This window comes from Dysidea avara, chromosome 15 (assembly GCF_963678975.1).
Source record: "Dysidea avara chromosome 15, odDysAvar1.4, whole genome shotgun sequence".
Classification (NCBI taxonomy): Eukaryota; Metazoa; Porifera; class Demospongiae; order Dictyoceratida; family Dysideidae; genus Dysidea; species Dysidea avara.
The window spans coordinates 447,487-466,999 of NC_089286.1; the positions used below are offsets into that span (position 1 = coordinate 447,487).

At 39.3% G+C, this 19,513-nt stretch overlaps 1 protein-coding gene across 1 annotated transcript; it reads right to left on the minus strand.

Moving 5' to 3' along the window:
- Positions 1–11,692: 11,692 nt before the first annotated feature.
- Positions 11,693–12,934, minus strand: LOC136245927 (uncharacterized). The gene has a single exon (XM_066037379.1). The coding sequence runs from the start codon at positions 12,932–12,934 to the stop codon at positions 11,693–11,695; it is 1,242 nt and encodes a 413-aa protein (XP_065893451.1).
- Between the last annotated feature and the right edge of the window lie 6,579 nt (positions 12,935–19,513).

Below are 19,513 nucleotides of genomic sequence, written 5' to 3' on the forward strand. Positions count from 1 at the left end.
TTGATTCACATGGAGCGATTCCAGAGTATATAACAGATGAGACTGACACTTTAGAGTATCCTGCAACACCGAAAAGTACCACCTCAACAGTCTCTACCAGTACCTCGACTAGTAGTGTGTCATCAACAACAGATACTTCAGGATCGTCAAATACTGTGAATAGTTTTCTTAGTATCCTACATAGGCCGACTTCATCTGAGCTGTCACGAAAACGGAAAGTAGATCGAAACCCACCTCCTAAAGGAAAGAAGCATTCAGGAGGGACGGCTTCTACAAATGATCCGAAATCTGTCACGCCCTCTCAGCGTGTTAGGCAGTACACAGGTGAAAACCTATCTGTTTCAAACAAAAAGTTGTTCTGTCTTGGTTGTCGGGAAGAGCTTTCAGTGAAAAGCTCCGTGATCAATAATCACATTAAAAGTACAAAACATACCATAGGTAAAAAGAGGCTGGAAAACCAAAGAAAGGATGAGCTAGAAATAGTGGAGTTATTACGATCACGGGATGCTTTGGAACATCCCAAGGGTGAGTCTCTCCCGGACCACCAAAGAATTTATCGAGTTAAAGTAGTCCGTACCTTCCTTTCAGCTGGAATAGCTCTTAACAAAATACCTGAATTCAGAGATTTACTAGAGGAGCATGCATTCCGTTTGACTGATAGAAGACGAATGTCTGACCTAGTGCCATTTATTCTGGATCAAGAAAAGGAGAGGTTGAAGAATGAGATTGCTGGTAAACCATTGTCTGTTGTTTTTGATGGAACAAGCAGGCTAGGGGAGGTTTTCGCAGTTGTTATTCGCTTCATTGACTCAGGGTGGTGCATTCAACTAAAATTTGTTAGACTAAAAATGCTAGCCAAGAGCCTTAGTGGTGATGAAATTGCCCGTGAGTTGATTAATACATTGTCTGTTGATTATGGTGTCAAGTCTGAAAATGTTATTGCCATCATGCATGATTGTGCATCGGCTAATAAAGCCGCAATGCGCACACTGCAAGTCCTTTATCCTGCTGTCTTGGGAATTGGCTGTTTTTCTCATACTTTGAATCGGGTGGGAGAAAGGTTTAATGTCCCTCATGTCAATGATTTCACGACTTATTGGGTAAGCTTATTTTCGCATAGCTTTAAGGCTCAAGCAATTTGGAAACAGCGAACAGGTCGTACAATGTGTGGCTTTAGCGCTACTCATTGGTGGAGCAAATGGGAGGTTATGAACCAGATATTGGAGCTCTTTGGAGATATTGAACCTTTTCTTTAAGTCCCAGAAGATTTTTCAGGCAACACTAGAGCTAAATTACTCGAATATTTTGCTACACCTCGTATACAGCATAACCTCAAGGTAGAATTAGCTGCTGTCATTGATGCAGGTAAACCTTTCGTACAAGCTACGTACAAATTGGAGGGTGATGGCCCTATAGCAGTTGAATGCTATGAAATTATTAGTTCCTTAAGTGTTTCTGTTAGAATGGAAAATTATCCAAATGTGCAAGCTATTGCAAAGTCTATTGCTAGTGGCAAAGCAGATGTACAGCAGAGGTGGATGAGATATGCTAAATCATGTATCAAGCCTGCCTTAGACTATTACAAAGAACACTTAAACGCAGATCTAATGAGTATTCCAATGAAAGCATTCAAGGCAGCTCGATTGTTTTCACCACTTATTCTCCAAAAAACAAAGCCTGAATGCACCGCATTAACAGATTTGTTAGCTTTTCCATTTATAACCGAGTCAACTCTAGCAGCACTAAAAGAAGAATTCCCCAGGTATGCAGCGATTGTAGAAGATGTTTCAAATGAACATACTGTTTTAGATTTTTGGAGAAACAATTCAAAATCATTGCCAAAGTGGGCAGAGGCTGCAAGCAAGGGTTTGCTATGTCAACCGTCTTCTGCAGCTGCTGAACGAGTATTTTCTATTATGAAACATTCGTTTGGAGACCAACAACTTAGCAGTTTGGAAGATTATTTGGAAGCTTCAATAATATTGCAGTACAATAAAGTTAACAATGTTTAACTATTCATACATGTATACATGGATAGACAATGTACATGTAATGCAACAAAATTATGCTGTGTACAATGTATTAAACTCTTTGCTTGATTTATTTCTTCCGTGATAGTTGAAATACCTAAAAAATTATATATGTAATTATACTTAATTATAAACAGCAAGAATAACTTAAGAATAATAGGCCTGATGTTTGGGAATAATGGGTAATAATTTTGAGAAATTCTTGAAAGAATAATAGGCAAATTTTTAAGCATAATAGGCTCAGGCCTAGTGAATATATTTAGCGACTTATATCTTTTGTTTCTGGCAAAGTTAACCGGCAAAATTAATATTGCTTGCGTTTGTAAACGCATTTCTTTGCTGTAAACAACGTATCTACCTCAAGTATTTGAGCGATATTAGAAATAATTCGTAGCAAAATAGCGTTAGCTAAGGGTATTGTGGTTATTATTGCTTTGTGTGTTTTCTCTGAGGCAATATTGGGTGCGGCAATGCCTTCGAAGGAAGCGGCACGGAAGAGTAGAAAGAAGGAGAATAACAGGGCGTACTATGAAGCTCATACAGAGTCTATACTCTCAGAGAGAAAGGACAAGTACAGCAGTGAATGCCGATCACAGCGTCATGCTAATGAGTACTACAAAAATGTAACAGCGTCGCGTGAGAAATCATCTGAAGCCACCAAAACATCATTTAACAAAGATTTGGCAAAGTCTCGCATTGAGTCAGCGGAAAGGCAAAGGGAATACTACCATCAAGACTTGGAAAAGTAACTTTAGTGTCCTGTGTAATAGAAACTGCATGCACATAAAAGATAAGATTCATGCAATGTTTGTAAAAAGTACACAAACAAGTGGAACAAAAAATTAGGAATTTTCAATATGAGTAGGGATCAAAGTAATAAAAAGTACTGAAACAAGAGAGATTATCTACCACCTGAAGTCATGCTAGTACACACGTAATCGCTACTTCAGTTGCCAAGATAAGATATAATGGCACTGAAGTAGGGATTACGTGTGTACTAGCATGACTTCAGGTGGTAGATAATCTCTCTTGTTTCAGTACTTTTTATTACTTTGATCCCTACTGATATTGAAAATTCCTAATTTTTTGTTCCACTTGTATAGGCATATATTGTATTGGTAGAGTAACTTGATAACACCCAAAATTTGGGAATTTTCAAGGGTAATTATGGACCGGGTATAATATTACAGGTGGTAGTAATAGAGGTGGTGGGTGGGCTACATATAGGAGCAAGAAATGGAGGGAAGGGACGAGTGAAGTGACAAGACCACGTTTGAAGCCAGAGGAGGCCCTCCATCCACTGAAAGCACTAGTTGCAGTCCAGAAAACCATCCAGCCGGCTGATGCTGTCTGGCTGAATCCACAAGAGCTGTTCCTGTAAATCCAGAGTGGAATCAGGACGTCTGACAGTATACCGAAGATTTACAGGCCTTCAGAGAAACAAAAATAGAAAGCAGACCCAGCGGAGTGGAAAGAGGATAACAGTGGAAATCAGTATAGTGTAATAGTCCAGCTAACTGTTCGTGATATAAATATATTTTGATTTTTGTGCGAGAATGGTACCTTTTTGCAAATCTGGTCACATTTAGTATTCAGTGTCAGTTTGTAATAAAACTATATTATACATGTAACATTAACAAATTTGATTGAATTGTTTTTTTTTTAGTATCTGCTCAGCCTTTTATTTCAAGTTGATGCTGTGTATTATGTACTAGTACTAGTGTATACTTCTAAAAAGAGGCACAATACATATACATGTGCCATACCTCAAAGGATTTACTGGAGTTGTATGGTAGTTATTGCCCTGCCATACATCCAGTAAGGTGTTAAATATTGTCTTTGAAAAAAGTGCTAATTGCAAAAAAACAGATGCAACAAAAATTTGGTAATTAAAATGCACCTGTCAGTCACCTTTATGCAAACAGCATACAAAGCCACATGCATACATCAAAGCACCTACATACAGTCCTTACTTGGATATAAGACAGTTATATCATACGTAGCATTGCATAGAATACATATCTAGTTAGTGACACTTGTGCTCGGCTTCACCTTGCATGGACTGGTGTCAATAACTGAGACTTTTACACACAATATTATGATTACATACATTATATATATAGATACTTACCAGAAAGTATAGCTTGTAGTGGCTTTTCCACTGCCATAGCAATAATACGACCAATCTTTGGTAAGCCACAGTTGCAGCCACCGTCATCTTCAAATTTTTTACAGGTTGCACAAAATTCCCTGTTGCTGAAATTATTTTCAAATTGCTTGAAAATTTTTTTCAATTTATATATGCTAGACGGGATTGCATTTGGTTTCGGACAGATAATGTTAAACAGATCCAACAGTTCATCAATAACACTATAAGATAGGTTGTGCTTATTTGCATACTTCATAATAAGGCAGTTAAAGCCACATATAGAAATATTACTACCATTGTATATTTTTTGAAACGATTGAGGATTATTTTCGATGTATATAGATTTTGGATTATTATTAATCACGGATTGTTGATCAAGTACATCGTATCTTGCAGAGTCTGTACTATCCTCCCTCATATATTCATCAGATGGAGAAGGTGCTAGTGGTGACAGCACTGGAGATGCTGGTAGGGAATCTTCTAATAACAGCACTGGTGTAATCGTAGCTGCAGTTGGGATGGTTTCCAGTAGTACCAACTCATCATTAACAACTGTAATATAGACAATATAGACATTTAGTCAGCTGGTATATTATATAGATGATTCACTATATACAATATTCAAAAATATCTGGCTTCAAGGAAGAATTTTTTGTAACTCAGTATGTACTCATATTGTAAACTTTAATTATTCAAATATTTGGCCTTTGGCTATTGTATGTAAAGCTTCGTGAACATAAAGTACATGCATGCATGTACATACCTTTAACAGATTCAGATTGCAATCGCTCAGTAGAATAAGAAGTCCTTTTTTTCTTCCTATTCCACATAGTTGTTTTTGATACAGGTATTGTGGGATCTCGTAGATACTTTTTGTATTGACCTCTTGTTCTCACTGGTCCTGGTCCTGGGTCTGCCATCGTATTTTGTGCTGATAAATCCAAGCCACCTATAAACCATAGTGCAGGTTAACATAATTTACCTTTAATTTACCTTCTGAGAGTACTCATATATCAACAGATTCTGGGTTCTATAGCTGCAGCTTAAGTCAATCATCTGATTCAGTTATGAGTGTCATTTGCAGAAATGCATGGTCATCGAACCTTGTATGGTTTCGATTGTTTATTAGAGTGTTTCACTAGTAATATCTTGGTTATATTTATTTAATCACAAAGTAGTATAGGCTAGAATGTTTTCTTGAACACATTTCCCTTCATTATTTCAATAAAAAGATTAATGTTTTAGACATCTAGTTCTGGTTTTCAAATGTATTGTCCACAGGCTTTTCGAAACCAGGTTAAGAAATGTGTTTCTTGTACAATTAACTATCACAACAATTAAAGTACCTGCTGAGAATGACTTTTGACCTACACCTAAAGAACAGTGTTTTCAGTAGTACAGATATTCACCAAAAGGTAAAACACTCTAATACAACATACAGCAAAGCTCCTAGTTTTGTTTTGTTTCTTGCAAATTTACAAATTTCAGGGAGGTAAGCACATTCCTAAAGAGATGTGCTCAATTTATCGTCTGTGCACAGAAATTTATCCAAGGTAAAAATGCTCCCTAATAGAGCAGTCAATGACCATCATCTGTACATAATTTCTGGTAATGCCACGGTGCTCAAGTTGACATTCAGTGCCGGCACTGATTTCAATACTACGGACACTCTTTGGCAGGGCTCTTTGCCGTGCCTATGTGTAGCGAGGCATTAAGCTTAGTATTTTGAGACACTCGGCTGAGTCTGCACTAATCCAAGTAAACGCCGCGGCTACGATTGTTTGTCTTATTCCACATGATCATCCGGCCCTACAATTGCTTCATTTGCCGGTATGATGTGCAAAACTCAGAGTCGATCTGGCAACTTGATTCTAGTTCCTGTTCATTTTTGCGATGACGCCGGTAGCTACATAGCTGTGGGCTGTCCCACGATTGCATAATAGATTATTCCGTTGTATAGCAATGACTCTTGGCCCGGCAAACAAACTATACTAGCCAGCTACTCACCAACTGTGTAAGTACGTAACCTTCAACGGTTGATTGAGACTGAGCAACACAGCAAGGCGGCTCGCTTTATCACCTGGGTCTGTATGTGGCGTGGTCACCTTACATGTAAGGCCACATAAAGTCAATTTCTCATCCCCGCCCGCATCATATTTTCATAGCTGCATCAACATTTTTCTCTCACACGTGATCCCAAACCCAACACTTATATCACTACAAATACGAATTAGCTCTTTTCTGTCTTTCACTATCACTACAATACGACTTAGCTCTTGTAAGACAGTTAGGTAAGACAGAAAAGAGCTAATTCGTATTTGTAGTGATATAAGTGTTGGGTGCTAGGCTTGGGTATTTTATTAATGTTTGCTGCACATACTAATCAAAACTCGCCCGCCCGCGTACTTACTGCATACCAGCTATCCTATCCCCATGATTGTGTACTAACACAGACCTGACTATTAACTTCATAGGCATGATATAGACAACCACCCATCAGGAGTGTCATTCGCTCAGTCAGTGTGTCCCAACAAAACTCCCCAGGGGATATTTAGCAACAATGTCACCCACACATGTGTTTGGATTCAGGATATGGGAGACCTACACTCCATTTGTATGGTTACCATAGTGATGACACTAGCTCATTTGATTTATTACAGGAAGATGGGTGAAGTGGGATCACACCCTCTATTGCCATATTCTCCAACCTGGTATCCTATCCATGGCCTCGAGCTGTCTGTGGTAGGACACGTCCAATTGGTTCGATTTAAAGCAGCCAATAATCGTGACAACGGCATGGAGATACAGGAACTCATGGTGATTGGGGGAGATCCCCTATAAGGTGTGTGAGTTGTGCAGCTTCGTATTGGGGCCAAGGACATCAATACTTGTATTACTAAAGTTTGCTTGAGTGTACCAAAGTACTACTCTTCTTGTAGGATTCCCTGATCATCTCACACACCAGTGTTAGCAGGAGCTTGGCTGGAACTGGAGGTATCAAGACACCAAACACTCCTAACCTTACCATATTGACTTGACCTTCCCGGCACTGCCTGCCTGAGGGCATGTTCTCATTGTATGGTACTCCATGGAGGATTCTAAGTGTGGTTGGGTCAACTGCACTTTATCAATTCTGACCAGCGGAAGACAATGGGAGCTTGAGGTAAAGTGTTTCTCTGTGTGTGTCCGTGTAGTGTTTGTATGTGTAGTGTAGTGTGTACATAAATGATGTGTGTGTACAATACTACTAGAGAAAATTATGGTGAGCTGCTTTTGGAAATAGGAACTTTACTAGGATGGTTCAACCACTCTAATAGAACAGATTTTTCCGGGACATTCTCCCAGACCCACCCATGTTCGTTGTGTACTTCAAGTTACCTCCTACCCTTTCAAACTTTCTGGCCCCTCTACCACCTATAAACAGGCTGACTGTACATTAGAGCATGCCATGACTTGTTTCTCCTGGCTGGTGTTATACAGGGATATTGATGGCACCTTGTCAGGTCATGTGGGAGGATGGGTGACACCCACCTCATAGCTACACCCACCTCAATACTATGATGGTTCAATAGCAGATTTTAATGTGGGGATTTCCCTGGATCAGTGTGTACAAGTGATGTGTACTTATTGAGTCATGGCTTCCCATAGGATACATTTGAAGATGTTCCTGTCAATTTAACTAAACAGTTTGGCCAGAGTGTAGTACCATGGCGACACTACCGACTCACTTTCTTCGATGGCTATGCCCACCGAGTGGTGTGGCACATTGATCCTGAGCATCGTGTGGCTTACTGAGCCGGTGTATGCTGTCAGACCAGAAGACCATGTTATGTTGACCCATGGTTTTGTGAAGACCCCTGACAATATTAAGGTGGGAGGTGTTTATAACAGTACACGGAGACCATTATTAGCTACTGACAACCTTCAGTGAGTATGTGTATGTTGCATGTTGTATAGTAAAGTGTGTGTAATAGATACTTTGTTTTCAGTACCTCAGTGCACGGTTTCAGACAAGTAAATTGTTTGATAAAATTTTCTTTTTCATGCTTCATTCGAATGCTCTAATAGAGCATGCGCTTGAGGTCTATATAGTGGAGAGGATATAGACGATTCCTATAGCCCATGATGATCATGTCACTGTTGTCCCCCATCTACAGCTCATGGTACATAGACAATAGTACGAACACTACCAACGTCACCTACATGTTAACTGGAGCTGGCTCATCACTCAGCTACACTAACGTACTGTACAACTACTCTTAATGAGGCCTGTCCACACTCCATCTGCCCTACTCCTCGGAGTGGGGGGGAGCTCCCTTAATACAGTGTGGGGAACTAAGGCAAAAAGGTGTCAGTTATCCCAGTTGCTCTCTGTGGGTGCCCCCTGGGTGACATAGTGACCCAGGTGTCAATACAAGTGTACCACATACAGAGAGCGGTAAATGATATGGTGTAGGTGACATATTCAGTGTTCACTGGTCCTCCATATGTCTTGTAGTTGGTGTTTGTGTGAGGCAGTAGTGACTGCTGTTTGTGTGGTGTTTACTAAGAAATAGCTTAGTGTTTTATGCAGTTGTTTTTTGTCTAAAATCTTTGTAGCATGGTTTGTAAGTTTATGAAATAATAAAGTGTAAATGTTCAAAATTACAATCAGGAGCAATGAAATTGTTTTCCCCAACTGATACCAGTTCAGCTGGGTAGACTGTGAGTAACGTGTCTCATTCAAGTTAGGAAATAACTTGTGGTGTAACTGCATGGGAATTAAACCCAAGACCTTTCGATTACCAGACCAATTTGTTAACCACTTGGCTGTGCTTAGGGTTAGGATTAGGGTTCGGATTGGAAACAGGGTTTCCAGTACCATCAATCCCATCCGAGGCAGTTTGGTTTCCCATATGTTCATTAGAAGTGTTAAGGTTAGCATGTAATGTGTTAGTACCTTGTTGTTGTTGTTGTAGAGCATGTGCTTCACTAATTGTTGATTTTTTTGCAGGTCCTTCAGATGGTGAGGTCAAGTCAACAGGTGGGGTAGGAATGGCAGGCAACACTCTTCCAGGTGAGTCCTTGTTGGCTGGCTGTGTGTTTAACAATCTGTTCACTGCAGTTGGTTCTAAGGAATTGGAAAAGATTGGTTGACTCTGGGGCAGATTGTTACCCCTGTTCTTTCTATGACGACCACTATGCAACTTAAGGGACAATTGACTATCACTCATTATTATACAATTCAATTATTGAACTGAAAGGAATTAAATGTACGCATACAACTATCGACACAAAACAAAATTAACTTATACAAACTGGTAAGGGAGATACAAAACGGGAAGAAGACAAATCGTTATACCATACAGGTCAAAACTAGTACACCAGTAAAACAAAAAATAACTTAACAGAGTCTTTTTCACTCGTTGACAACGCTCAATTTTCCAAGCTTGTTAGGCGACTGCGGTTTCGGCAAGCGAATAACCTTCTTCAGACCACAAACTCAGAGGAACAAGGTGGAGAGAGTGTGATTTAGCAACCTGGATCCAGAGTTTTTATACGGTGATGTCACCAAAGAGGGGGGAGGACATGGAAGTAAAATTGGGGGTGACGAAAAATTACAAACTATAAATAACATTGAAGCCAAAGGGGATCTTGGTTTCAAATTGTTCGATTTACCAGGTTTCTTTGGCTTTCCTGTCTTTAGAATTGCTGATGTTTTCTAGGATAGATACTGTGTAAGTGGTAGCAAAAGATTGTTGGTGGTCTTTCAGATGACTATACAGAGGTCTTGCTGTAGCCTGGTGACTCATGTTTCTATGTCTTTTCATCCGAGTTCTTAATGTAGTAGCAGTCTCTCCTATGTACTGTTTAAAACAATATTTACATTCCAGGAGGTATATTACTCCTACTGAGTCACAAGCAAAGATTTTAAGAATATTAACAACAAACTTGGTTTGATAACTGATGACTCTTTGGCTGCCCTTAAGTTGGTTGCAGCAAGCGCAGTCCTCTCTTCTGCAAGAGATGTTTCTGGCTGGATAAAATTTAGTCAAAATAGTGGGTGTAGGATGAGCAGTTATGTCAGTAGAAATGTCGATGTCTGATTTATTATGTACAAGTTTCTGTTTGAGATTTTTAGGGTTATTGTTAGAGTTTTGGTTGTCATCTGGCCTTTCAGCTACCTTGGCCTTCTTGCTTACATCATCTTCACACTCTTCTGATCAATCCCTTTTATTCCTCTCTCTGTGTTAGTGTAACTATCTGTTTAAGATACCAATAATGAACAATAAACAAACGATAACAATAACAATAGCAAGTAGAAAAATAGCAAGTAAAATAAAACAAACTAAACTAAAACAGAAAACCGGTTTCGGCCTAAAGCCTTCTTCAATTCTGTGAGAGTGTGTGCAATGTGTGTTTCTTATATAGGTGGGGAATAGCTGAGTCAGTAGGGGCATGATTAATCTTGAAGTTGCCTAGTCATCAAAAACGTGATCAGTCAGGAAAGAGCTTATGTACTCATCAATAATTGTTTGATCCTAATTACTTTGATTAAGGTGGCTTCTTTGCTATGATGTTGAGTCCAAAGGGTATCTTTGTCTTTAGTGTTGTGATCCAGTCCATTTCTTTCTTCTTCCTTGTGCTTCTGTCATCATGTTTGTCAATTATGGTAAGTTTGTAGATGGAAAAATCTTTGTTGTGTATTGAGGGATGGCGGTAAATCGGTAGGTCAGTTTTAGCTGTAAATTTGTCTCATTCTTATTCTAACGGTGGTACCTGTTTCTCCAATGTACTGCTTTTGACAAATAGAACATTCAAGTAGGTAAGTAGCATTTATTGTGTTGCAGGAGTAGATATTATCAATTGTGTGGTAAGTCTTTCTCTGGTAGCTAGTAAAGTGGCTTTTATTTGTCAGTGTTGGGCAGGTGGCACAGTTTGTAGTTCTGCATTTGATGTTTCTTGCTGGTAGCGATGGTGGTTTCCAAATTGTAGGCGTTACTGAAGCTTCATTGCTTGTCAGTGTGGTGTTAACTGCTGCTCTTGTCAATAATTTTCCAATTGTAGGTGGGGCTCTGTAGCATACTCGCGGTCCAGTGGTAAGTCTACGTCTGAGGTTGTCTTCACATAGTAACTGGGGCCAGTGTTCTCTGATGATGTTTGCTGTTGGTATGGATGGGTCAAAGTTTGTGATAAAGGTGACTCTGTGTTCTGATGATTTCTTGCTGGTTGTAGTAAGGTAATTTGTCCTCTGGCTATAATCAGGTATTTGTTGTTGAATGGTGGTGTTACTGTAGTTTCTTTGTACAAGTTTGTCTTTGATGAAGTCTGATTGTTTTGTGAAGCCTGTTTGTTCCGAGTTGTTACGTAACATTCTGATCATTTCTCCTTTAACTTTTCCTTGTTTGGTAGAGTTTGGGTGGTGAGAGTCTGCTGGTAGGTAGCTAAATGTGTTGGTTGGTTTAAAGTAAGTGCTGGTTGTCAATTGCTTGCTGTTGATAGTAATTGTTAAGTCTAAATAGTTCATGGTATATTATTTGGTAGATGTTTCACTTGTTAGTTTGATCGTGGGGTGGCAATTGTTGATGTCGGTGACAAGTTGTTGTAGTTTTGATGTGGTGTCAGTCCAAATGATAAAGATGTCATCCAGGTATCTTCTATAAAAGTAAGGCTTGTCTGGTCGTTGTAGGATGTGTTTTTCTTCAAAGTTGGCCATAAAGATGTTCGCAAAGTTGGGTGCCATCTTTGTACCCATTGCTACGCCTTGTACTTGTAGATAGAAAAGGTTACAGAAGGTGAAACAGTTGCACTTGAGGATAAAGTATAATAATTCTCTGGGTAGCTGATTTGGTGGTTGTTGCGGTGATTGGGTTTCTTCTAGATATTTTAGGACAATGTCAATTGCTTCATCTGTTGGAATATTGGTATACAGTGAGCTTACATCAAGGGAGGCTAGAATGGTATTGTCGGGAATGGTAATGGCTTGTAATTCTCGGAGAAATTCAGTTGAATTTGTCAGGATTTGAGGGATGTTCTTCACAATAGGTTTAAGCAGTAGGTCCATAAAGTGGGATAGATTACTAGTGGGCGATTGTACTGAGGAGACAATTGGTCTCACTGAGATTGGATTTTTGTGAAGCTTCTTCAGAAAGTAAATGATAGGGGTTCTTGGGTTGGTCGGAGGTTTAATGGCATGGTAGGTGTCTCTGTCCAGTAGTCCTTTGTATATTGCTTCTTTCAGGTACTTGTCAATGGTTGCACTAATTCTCGGATTGATGTCCTCTGGGATTGGTTGGTAGATTGTTGGGTCATTCAGGTGTTTCATTCCGTCTTCAGTGTAGCGTTCAACTGTCTCAACTACAATGGTGTCTCCTTTGTCTGCCTTTTTAATAACAATATCAGTTCTCTTCTTCAGCTTGTTTAGTGTTGTTCTTTCAGCAATGGTGAGGTTGTTAGGAATTGATTTTCTGTTGTTGGTGGCCTCTCTAACAGTGTCTAGGGTTAGTTGTCTGTATTTTTCAATGTTAGAATTAGGATCCGCGTTAGGGTTGGAATCAAGATTGGGTTTAGCATTAGGGTTATTTATCGTAGAAGTAGAGGCTCGTCCCATCGGCACCTGGACGGAACCAGGCCTGATAGTGGCTAGGAGATCTTGTTTAAATGTGTCAGGGTCAAATGTCACAATGCTCTTAGTTGTGCCAGAGTTTGGAGATAGTTCCTGTATGTTGTTGGTTGGTTCTGTTTGCCCGCTGGGGTAGATTGTTGATTTCACCATGTTGGTGGTATGATCTGAGTTGAGGAGAGTGCATGTTGGTCCAGGCTCCCGGAGCCTGGTAGTGGTTGACTATGACTCATTGTTGTTGCAGGTCTCTTTTTCTGTATGTTCCTCTTAGGTTTGTGCATAAGGCGTAGAAGAGGAACCTGTCAGGTGTAGGAAAGGAGAAGTGTTAAACATATATTTGATATATATGTACTATCTTATAGGTAAGTAGTGAACGTGACTGATTATTGGTTTATTTATTTTTCTTCACTGCAGCGACGACCGGTTTCGCTTACACCGTAGTGGAAGCTCTTCAGGTAGCTCTGAGTGAGAAGGATTAATAGTAAGTGATTACTTACAGAGAGGGGAGATGAATGGTGGATGGTGTGAAGACTGCCTCTTTCCTATAGAAAGTGATCTTCCTGTAGGGGTTGTCCAGCCTAGTGGACTGGAGGAGCTAGAGAGAGATACATATTAACTGATGAATATGTATTATTTTGATTTGTGTTACCTTATAATAATAATTATTTCCGAATCGCGTGGGAGTAGTGCTATTGATTAGAGCAGCGCAATGAAGGAGCACCAACAGCTTTGTAGAATAGGTTTAAATGTTAAGATGCTATTCTGGTTGGTGGGGATTGTGTAAAATGATGTGGGACGCCAAAGGAGTGGAATGGTGTGCTTACGTAATGGTGTGAATGTGCACGTGATTCAAGAAATGTGGGATTCTAAATGAAGCTCATTGAGATTTTTGGAGGTGGAAGTTAGAGAGATTAAGACGATAGTGAGTTTTTTGTAGTGCTAGGGTTGGAGAAATGCAGTTTCTTGTGCATTTCTAAGTGTAGTTTCGGATAAGGGCTAGGTGAGCCTTTTTGACGATGGGAGGGCATTAATTAGGGTTAGGAGAACCCATTTTAAGATTAGGGGAACAGTTTTCGGATTAGGAGAATTGTTTTTAGGAGTTAGAGTTAGGGTTAGGCCCGGGTTAGGCAACCCAATTATTGGCAAGGATGATTGAATGTATATTAGCCAGAGAAGAATGATGTTAAAATATGTACAAAATACAAATGAGTGTATTCAGTGGGGTGTGTGTATGTGCGTGTGGTTTGGGGTTATGCTCTCACTCCATGGGACCAATTGAGTCCTTGGGGGTAGACGCTTTTTAGTCTGTCAATCCAAAGTATTTCAAGTGAATGTAGGCGGGATTGGATGTTGTCATGTGTGGGAGGTACAACTGCTAGAGGTTGTACAGGCATTTTGTGACCAGGTTGTGAGAAGTGGGTGTCTATGGCAGAGGACTTATCTCTGCAGGTTGGGTTAGTTTTTGAGATATGTTGGCTAATTCTGTGACGAAGGGAGCTTGTGGTTTGTCCAACATATTGTTTTTTGCATTTGCTGCAAGTGATGGAGTATACTACATTTTTTGTGTTGCAGTGTATTCTACCTCGGGCACGGAATGTACGGAATGTGATGGAACTCTTTATCTGAGGGAGGTGTTAAGGATTTTATGTAAGAAACAGCTGCGGATAGGGCAGAAATGAATGACATTCTGATGCCATCCAATAGAACTGGAGGATTCATGTTCGTGAACAGGGCTGTGGTCGAGTGAGATTGTCACTGTGTCGGGTGAGACAGTTTCTGTGGAGCTAGAGGGAGGGAGTTTAGCTCGCACAAGTTTATTACGGAGGTTGGTATTCATGCGGTATGCCATGAGGGGTGGGTTTGGGAAGAGGTGACCAACTGTGGTATCCTCTTGAAGAAAATGCCAATGTTCACGGATGACTTTTAGAGTTTGGCCATAGGACTGTAACGGCTTACAAAGACTGGTCTGTTGTTTTTTCATTTAGGTTTTTGTTGTAATGCTAGATCTCTTTGGTGAAATGTGACTGAGGATACATATTCAGAAGTTTCTGAGATGGAGTATCTTCTTTGTGCAAGCTGGTTGATGTGTTTGTTGATAAAAGAATTGAAAGTGGACCTGTTGGAGTTGGTTCTTAGGTAGCGTTTGGCTTCGCCAATGGCAATGCCTTTGCCAGTATCTTTTGGGTGATATGAACTAGAGTGGACATACGCTTGTTTATGTGTTTTTTTTAATGTGGGTTTCGACACTTAGTCTATTGCTCAATTGAAAGGCTTCATCCTTGAGGATGTTAACATCTAGGAAAGTGACTTTCTCTAGACTTTTTCCATTGTGAATTTTATGGAGTGGTGGAAATTGTTCATTGAGTCAATAAGTTTGTCGAGTTCATCTTCACCATGTTCCCAAACTAAGAGAATATTGTCAATAAAGCGACGATAGTATTTGGGTTGTAATGGTGATGAGTCAAGGATACTTTTTTCTAAAGCGCCCATAAAGGTGTTAGCGTATGAGGGTGCGGTACGAGTTCCCATTGCAGTGCCATATAGTTGTTTATATTGTTTGTCGTTGAATTCAAAGGTGTTATTTTTTAGCACTACTTCTAAAAGTTCTGTAAGAACTTCAGCAGGTGGCTGTTGGGGATTATTTTCTTCCCCTTGAAGTAGAGCTTGAAGGCAAGCTTTGAGTCCTTCAGAATGAGGTATGTTAGTGTATAGAGATTTGACATCAATACAAACTAACAGGTCCATAGTATTGACATGAACGTTTTTTAGTTCATTAATAAGTTGTGTGGTGTCTTTGATGTATGATGGAAGAGATCGCGTGTGTGGTTGGAGCCAGTAGTCAACAAATTCAGAGATATATTCAGTTGGGCTCCCACAGGATGATACAAAGCAGGGATATCTCTTATACTCTACGTGGACTACTGTACTGAGAGCTTGTACTCGACCCTAAGGAATCATTTTGTTCGTCCAAATATTCAATACTGATTGGCAATATTTGTTTGAGTGTTCAGTGAATTACCAGCATTTGAAGTTGCAGTTGCCACTCCTAAGCTAAATGAACTTTCTTCTTGAGTTTAACACCAGAACTAAGCGTTAAATAGTTACAATACCCATACCCTGGATTGAATAGTTGGTGCTCATTCCATGCGGTTGCTCGATTAAGCATCACTGCAACTACGTAAGTGTGTTTTTTTAAGTATAATTATCTGTCAAGTTGCCACTTGATGATTATGCACCTGTCAAAGTCACACCCCACCTACCCCAGGTTAGGCATAGATGGGGATTTGTAACTGCTGCGCAACAAATTCCTGACCCCTGGGGAAAATGTTGCCCCCGGGAATCACTAGCAATTTATTCATGTTGCAAATTAAATGCCCTGCATGGTAGTCGGTATATATTTAATGGTACACAAGTTCAATGCATAATGCAACACTAAAGTGTTCAGTTAACTAATTGCGACTCGTCAGTCTTCTGATCCATCAAGGCTTATCCAGTAGCACAGCTAATATCATCTTACTCTAAACAGAAAAATTATAACAATATGAATCATCAAGTTAATTTGAGAGATGCAGGGATACATATACACTTATAGGTAGGCATAGCTAGCCACCTATAATAGCTGAGCTAAAAAAGTTAACACACTAGTAGACAAAAAATTTGAATTTAAGTAGGGATCTACGCCTCAAAAATCACTGAAACTAGCTAAAATAGTGTAGCTAAAATGATAATATCAATCCATGATCAAGTAATAAGACAGATGATCCCTACTGTGGTGAAGGCGCATATCATGTTGAAACTTTGCTAGGTATTTATACATTCACCACAGTAGGGATCATCTGTCTTATTAGTTGATCATGGATTGATATTATCATTTTAGCTACACTATTTTAGCTAAACTACCCTTGTTTCAGTGCTTTTTGAGGCGTAGATCCCTACTTCCCTTTTTTAAATTCAAATTTTTTGTCTTCTAGTATATATATATATAGTTTGGATCCATAACAAGGTCGTAACAGGCTGTGCACTTTTGTGGCTTCCCAGCAGGACAAAATTTATATGGAATGATTCTTGATTGTTGCTAGCTACAAGTGAGCCAAACTTAAAGTATTTGTGTAATCCTATCTCTCAGTGATTAATAGGATTCAACTTAACCCATAAAACATAGCTACGTATATGTATAATGCACTTTGTGTTAGGCAAGACTATTGGCAACTCAAATTCCCCTATTATGCTCAGTTGTGCCACAAAGTGTAAAACTCCATACATATCAACTACATTGTCTTCTTTAATTGCCTCCACTTGTCCAATACTTGCTTTCCAGTTCTGCTCATGTGATGTTTTCTTGATATCTCTCTGCACACTGCTAAACCAGGTGGGCTGTTGGTTAGTGGCCATTCTTTAAGCAGTGCTGTTATATGCTGCTTAGACCATTTTCGTTTTTTCGAGACGTTGCAAAGGGCTTGATGAGCAAGCACCGTATCATCATTGTTGCTAAATTCATAGTATTGCCTGCTTGTTTCTGTGCTGTGACATAGATGTTTTGCTGCTCTTCGTAAATCTACATCATTCAGCTCTCTTGCTGCATCCGTTGCAACCATTATCCTGTAATCTTTAGGCCTAGGTGGCTTTAGATTTTCTATGGATAAAGCCTCTTTTATTCTTCTGTATACTTATGTACATAGAAAGCCAGTTGTAGTCAGGAAAAATCTATTAGAATTTGTAAATTCTTTGGCTCGTATTTTCAGTCGAGCATTTGTGTAGTATTCATAAAGTAATTGTTCAATGTCACATGTTACCACCAGCCGTGCAATGCCTTGGGGACCAGTCTTATGGTGTAGACAAGGAATAATTATTTCATCAGTATCATAATCACATGGTTGTCGTTGATTGAATTCTGCAATTCTCAAACTTGTAATCACTCCAGATCGCTGCCCATTTCCATAAAGTATGCACGCTGCTGCATATGCTGTTAGAATTCTAACAGCTGCTTTATCAAATTTTCCATCACTCAATACTACTCTAGCTGCCTTGACCTTCTGTTGAACCTGTTGTAATCACAGTATAAAGTATTCATAACTGATTATCTGCTACTCTGTACCTTTTCATTATCTAAGAATTCATGTGGATCCATTAAGAATGGTAACTGTTCAGTAATGTTGAGGGAGTTCTGTTGTCTTTGCAAAGCAATTGCTTTGGACAATGAAAGGTACCACTGAGTCATTAGCTATAACATATTAGGCAAGCTCATCTGTAGTCTAATGCTAATCTGCATGCATTTAGCAATAGTAGCATATATACAGCCAGTGGATTACAGTATGCTTACTGTATCTGATGAAGCAATACTCTCAGTGCTTTCCTGCACACTTATATGATCACTGTCTGTGCTGGCAATGCTCTCACTTGAATCAGCATATGCAGATTTTATTGTAGCTAAAGCACCCTATATTCAGGATAGAATACCACTCTAGTTCTTCTACAAAAAGCAATGTTAATTAAATACCGTTTCAAAAGTCCTATGGCTCTCTGTTGCATTATCAGTGTCATGTTCACTTGAACTGCGAATAGATGATGAGTCAATAGTTATGCTATCTGGCTCTTGTACACATTCAACTTCAGTTATGGTTGAATCTTTATCCTGTGTAGATCAAAGAATGTTATCAAGGAGCTGGACAGGCAGTCTCATAGCTAGGTTGATGTGGTAACCATCACCATACACAGTAATAACTATTTAGATTTGATTCAGGACTGCATGCATGGATTAAACATGCGCAGAAATGATTAGGGCTGCATTGTGATGACCACTTGTGACCATTACCAAATTATGACTACTCTGACAGTTACCAGATTAGCATATAATATATATAATAATTCTACCAACTACATACACATTATGTAGCATTTAGCCTAAGAAGCTATTGTTTGCAACCACATACGTACATGCACACTGACCGATTGCTTAGAGTTGACACATGACCATTTTGAAATGGATATCCTTCAAGCACTGGCTTTCTGCAATTGAGAATTGTCTTGCAGGTCAGTTAATAGCCTCAGAAAAGTGCATCCTGTAGTGTAATAGTCTTTTCTGCTGCTTAGACTCATAATGTACTGGATAGCCATTTTTAACTTTTGTATTATTTCCCATATTGCTGCTGGCTTGTATCTCTTTTTGATATAGTCCAGGAATAACTGAATATTAGATCTGTTAAACAGGCTGTCAATCTTGCTGAAAGATTCTTCAGATGATTGGGATGTTACATTATAGAATTCTATCAAATCATTTGCAATAGATTTCATAGATTCTTTGTCCTTATTTCTCCCAGCTGTAGTCCTTAAATAGGTCATGAAATGAAACCTTCGATGCTGAACACAGCAGACAGAGATGGTTGTAGTTGAGAAAGCATTGCAGTTTTGCCCTGCATATTATATATTTAGACATAATTAAGAGTATAATACAAATTGATGTTACTGCATACGCTGGTATAAGCATTGAGCTGAATCCTCAAACCATTAAATAACTCAGGCATTGAAATATGTTGGAATTTGGCTAATCTGTGGCACTACATAATCCACTGAATTCTTAAATCTTACTTACAGATAATCCCCATAAATTATATACCAGACAGCTATACATAGCTACAGTATAGTGTGTAACCCTTTTCTGAACCTGCTATGAATCTAAACTGCACTAACCACCTGGTCTGTTTTCCTATTTGTTTATAAGCTGATTTCTCCGGA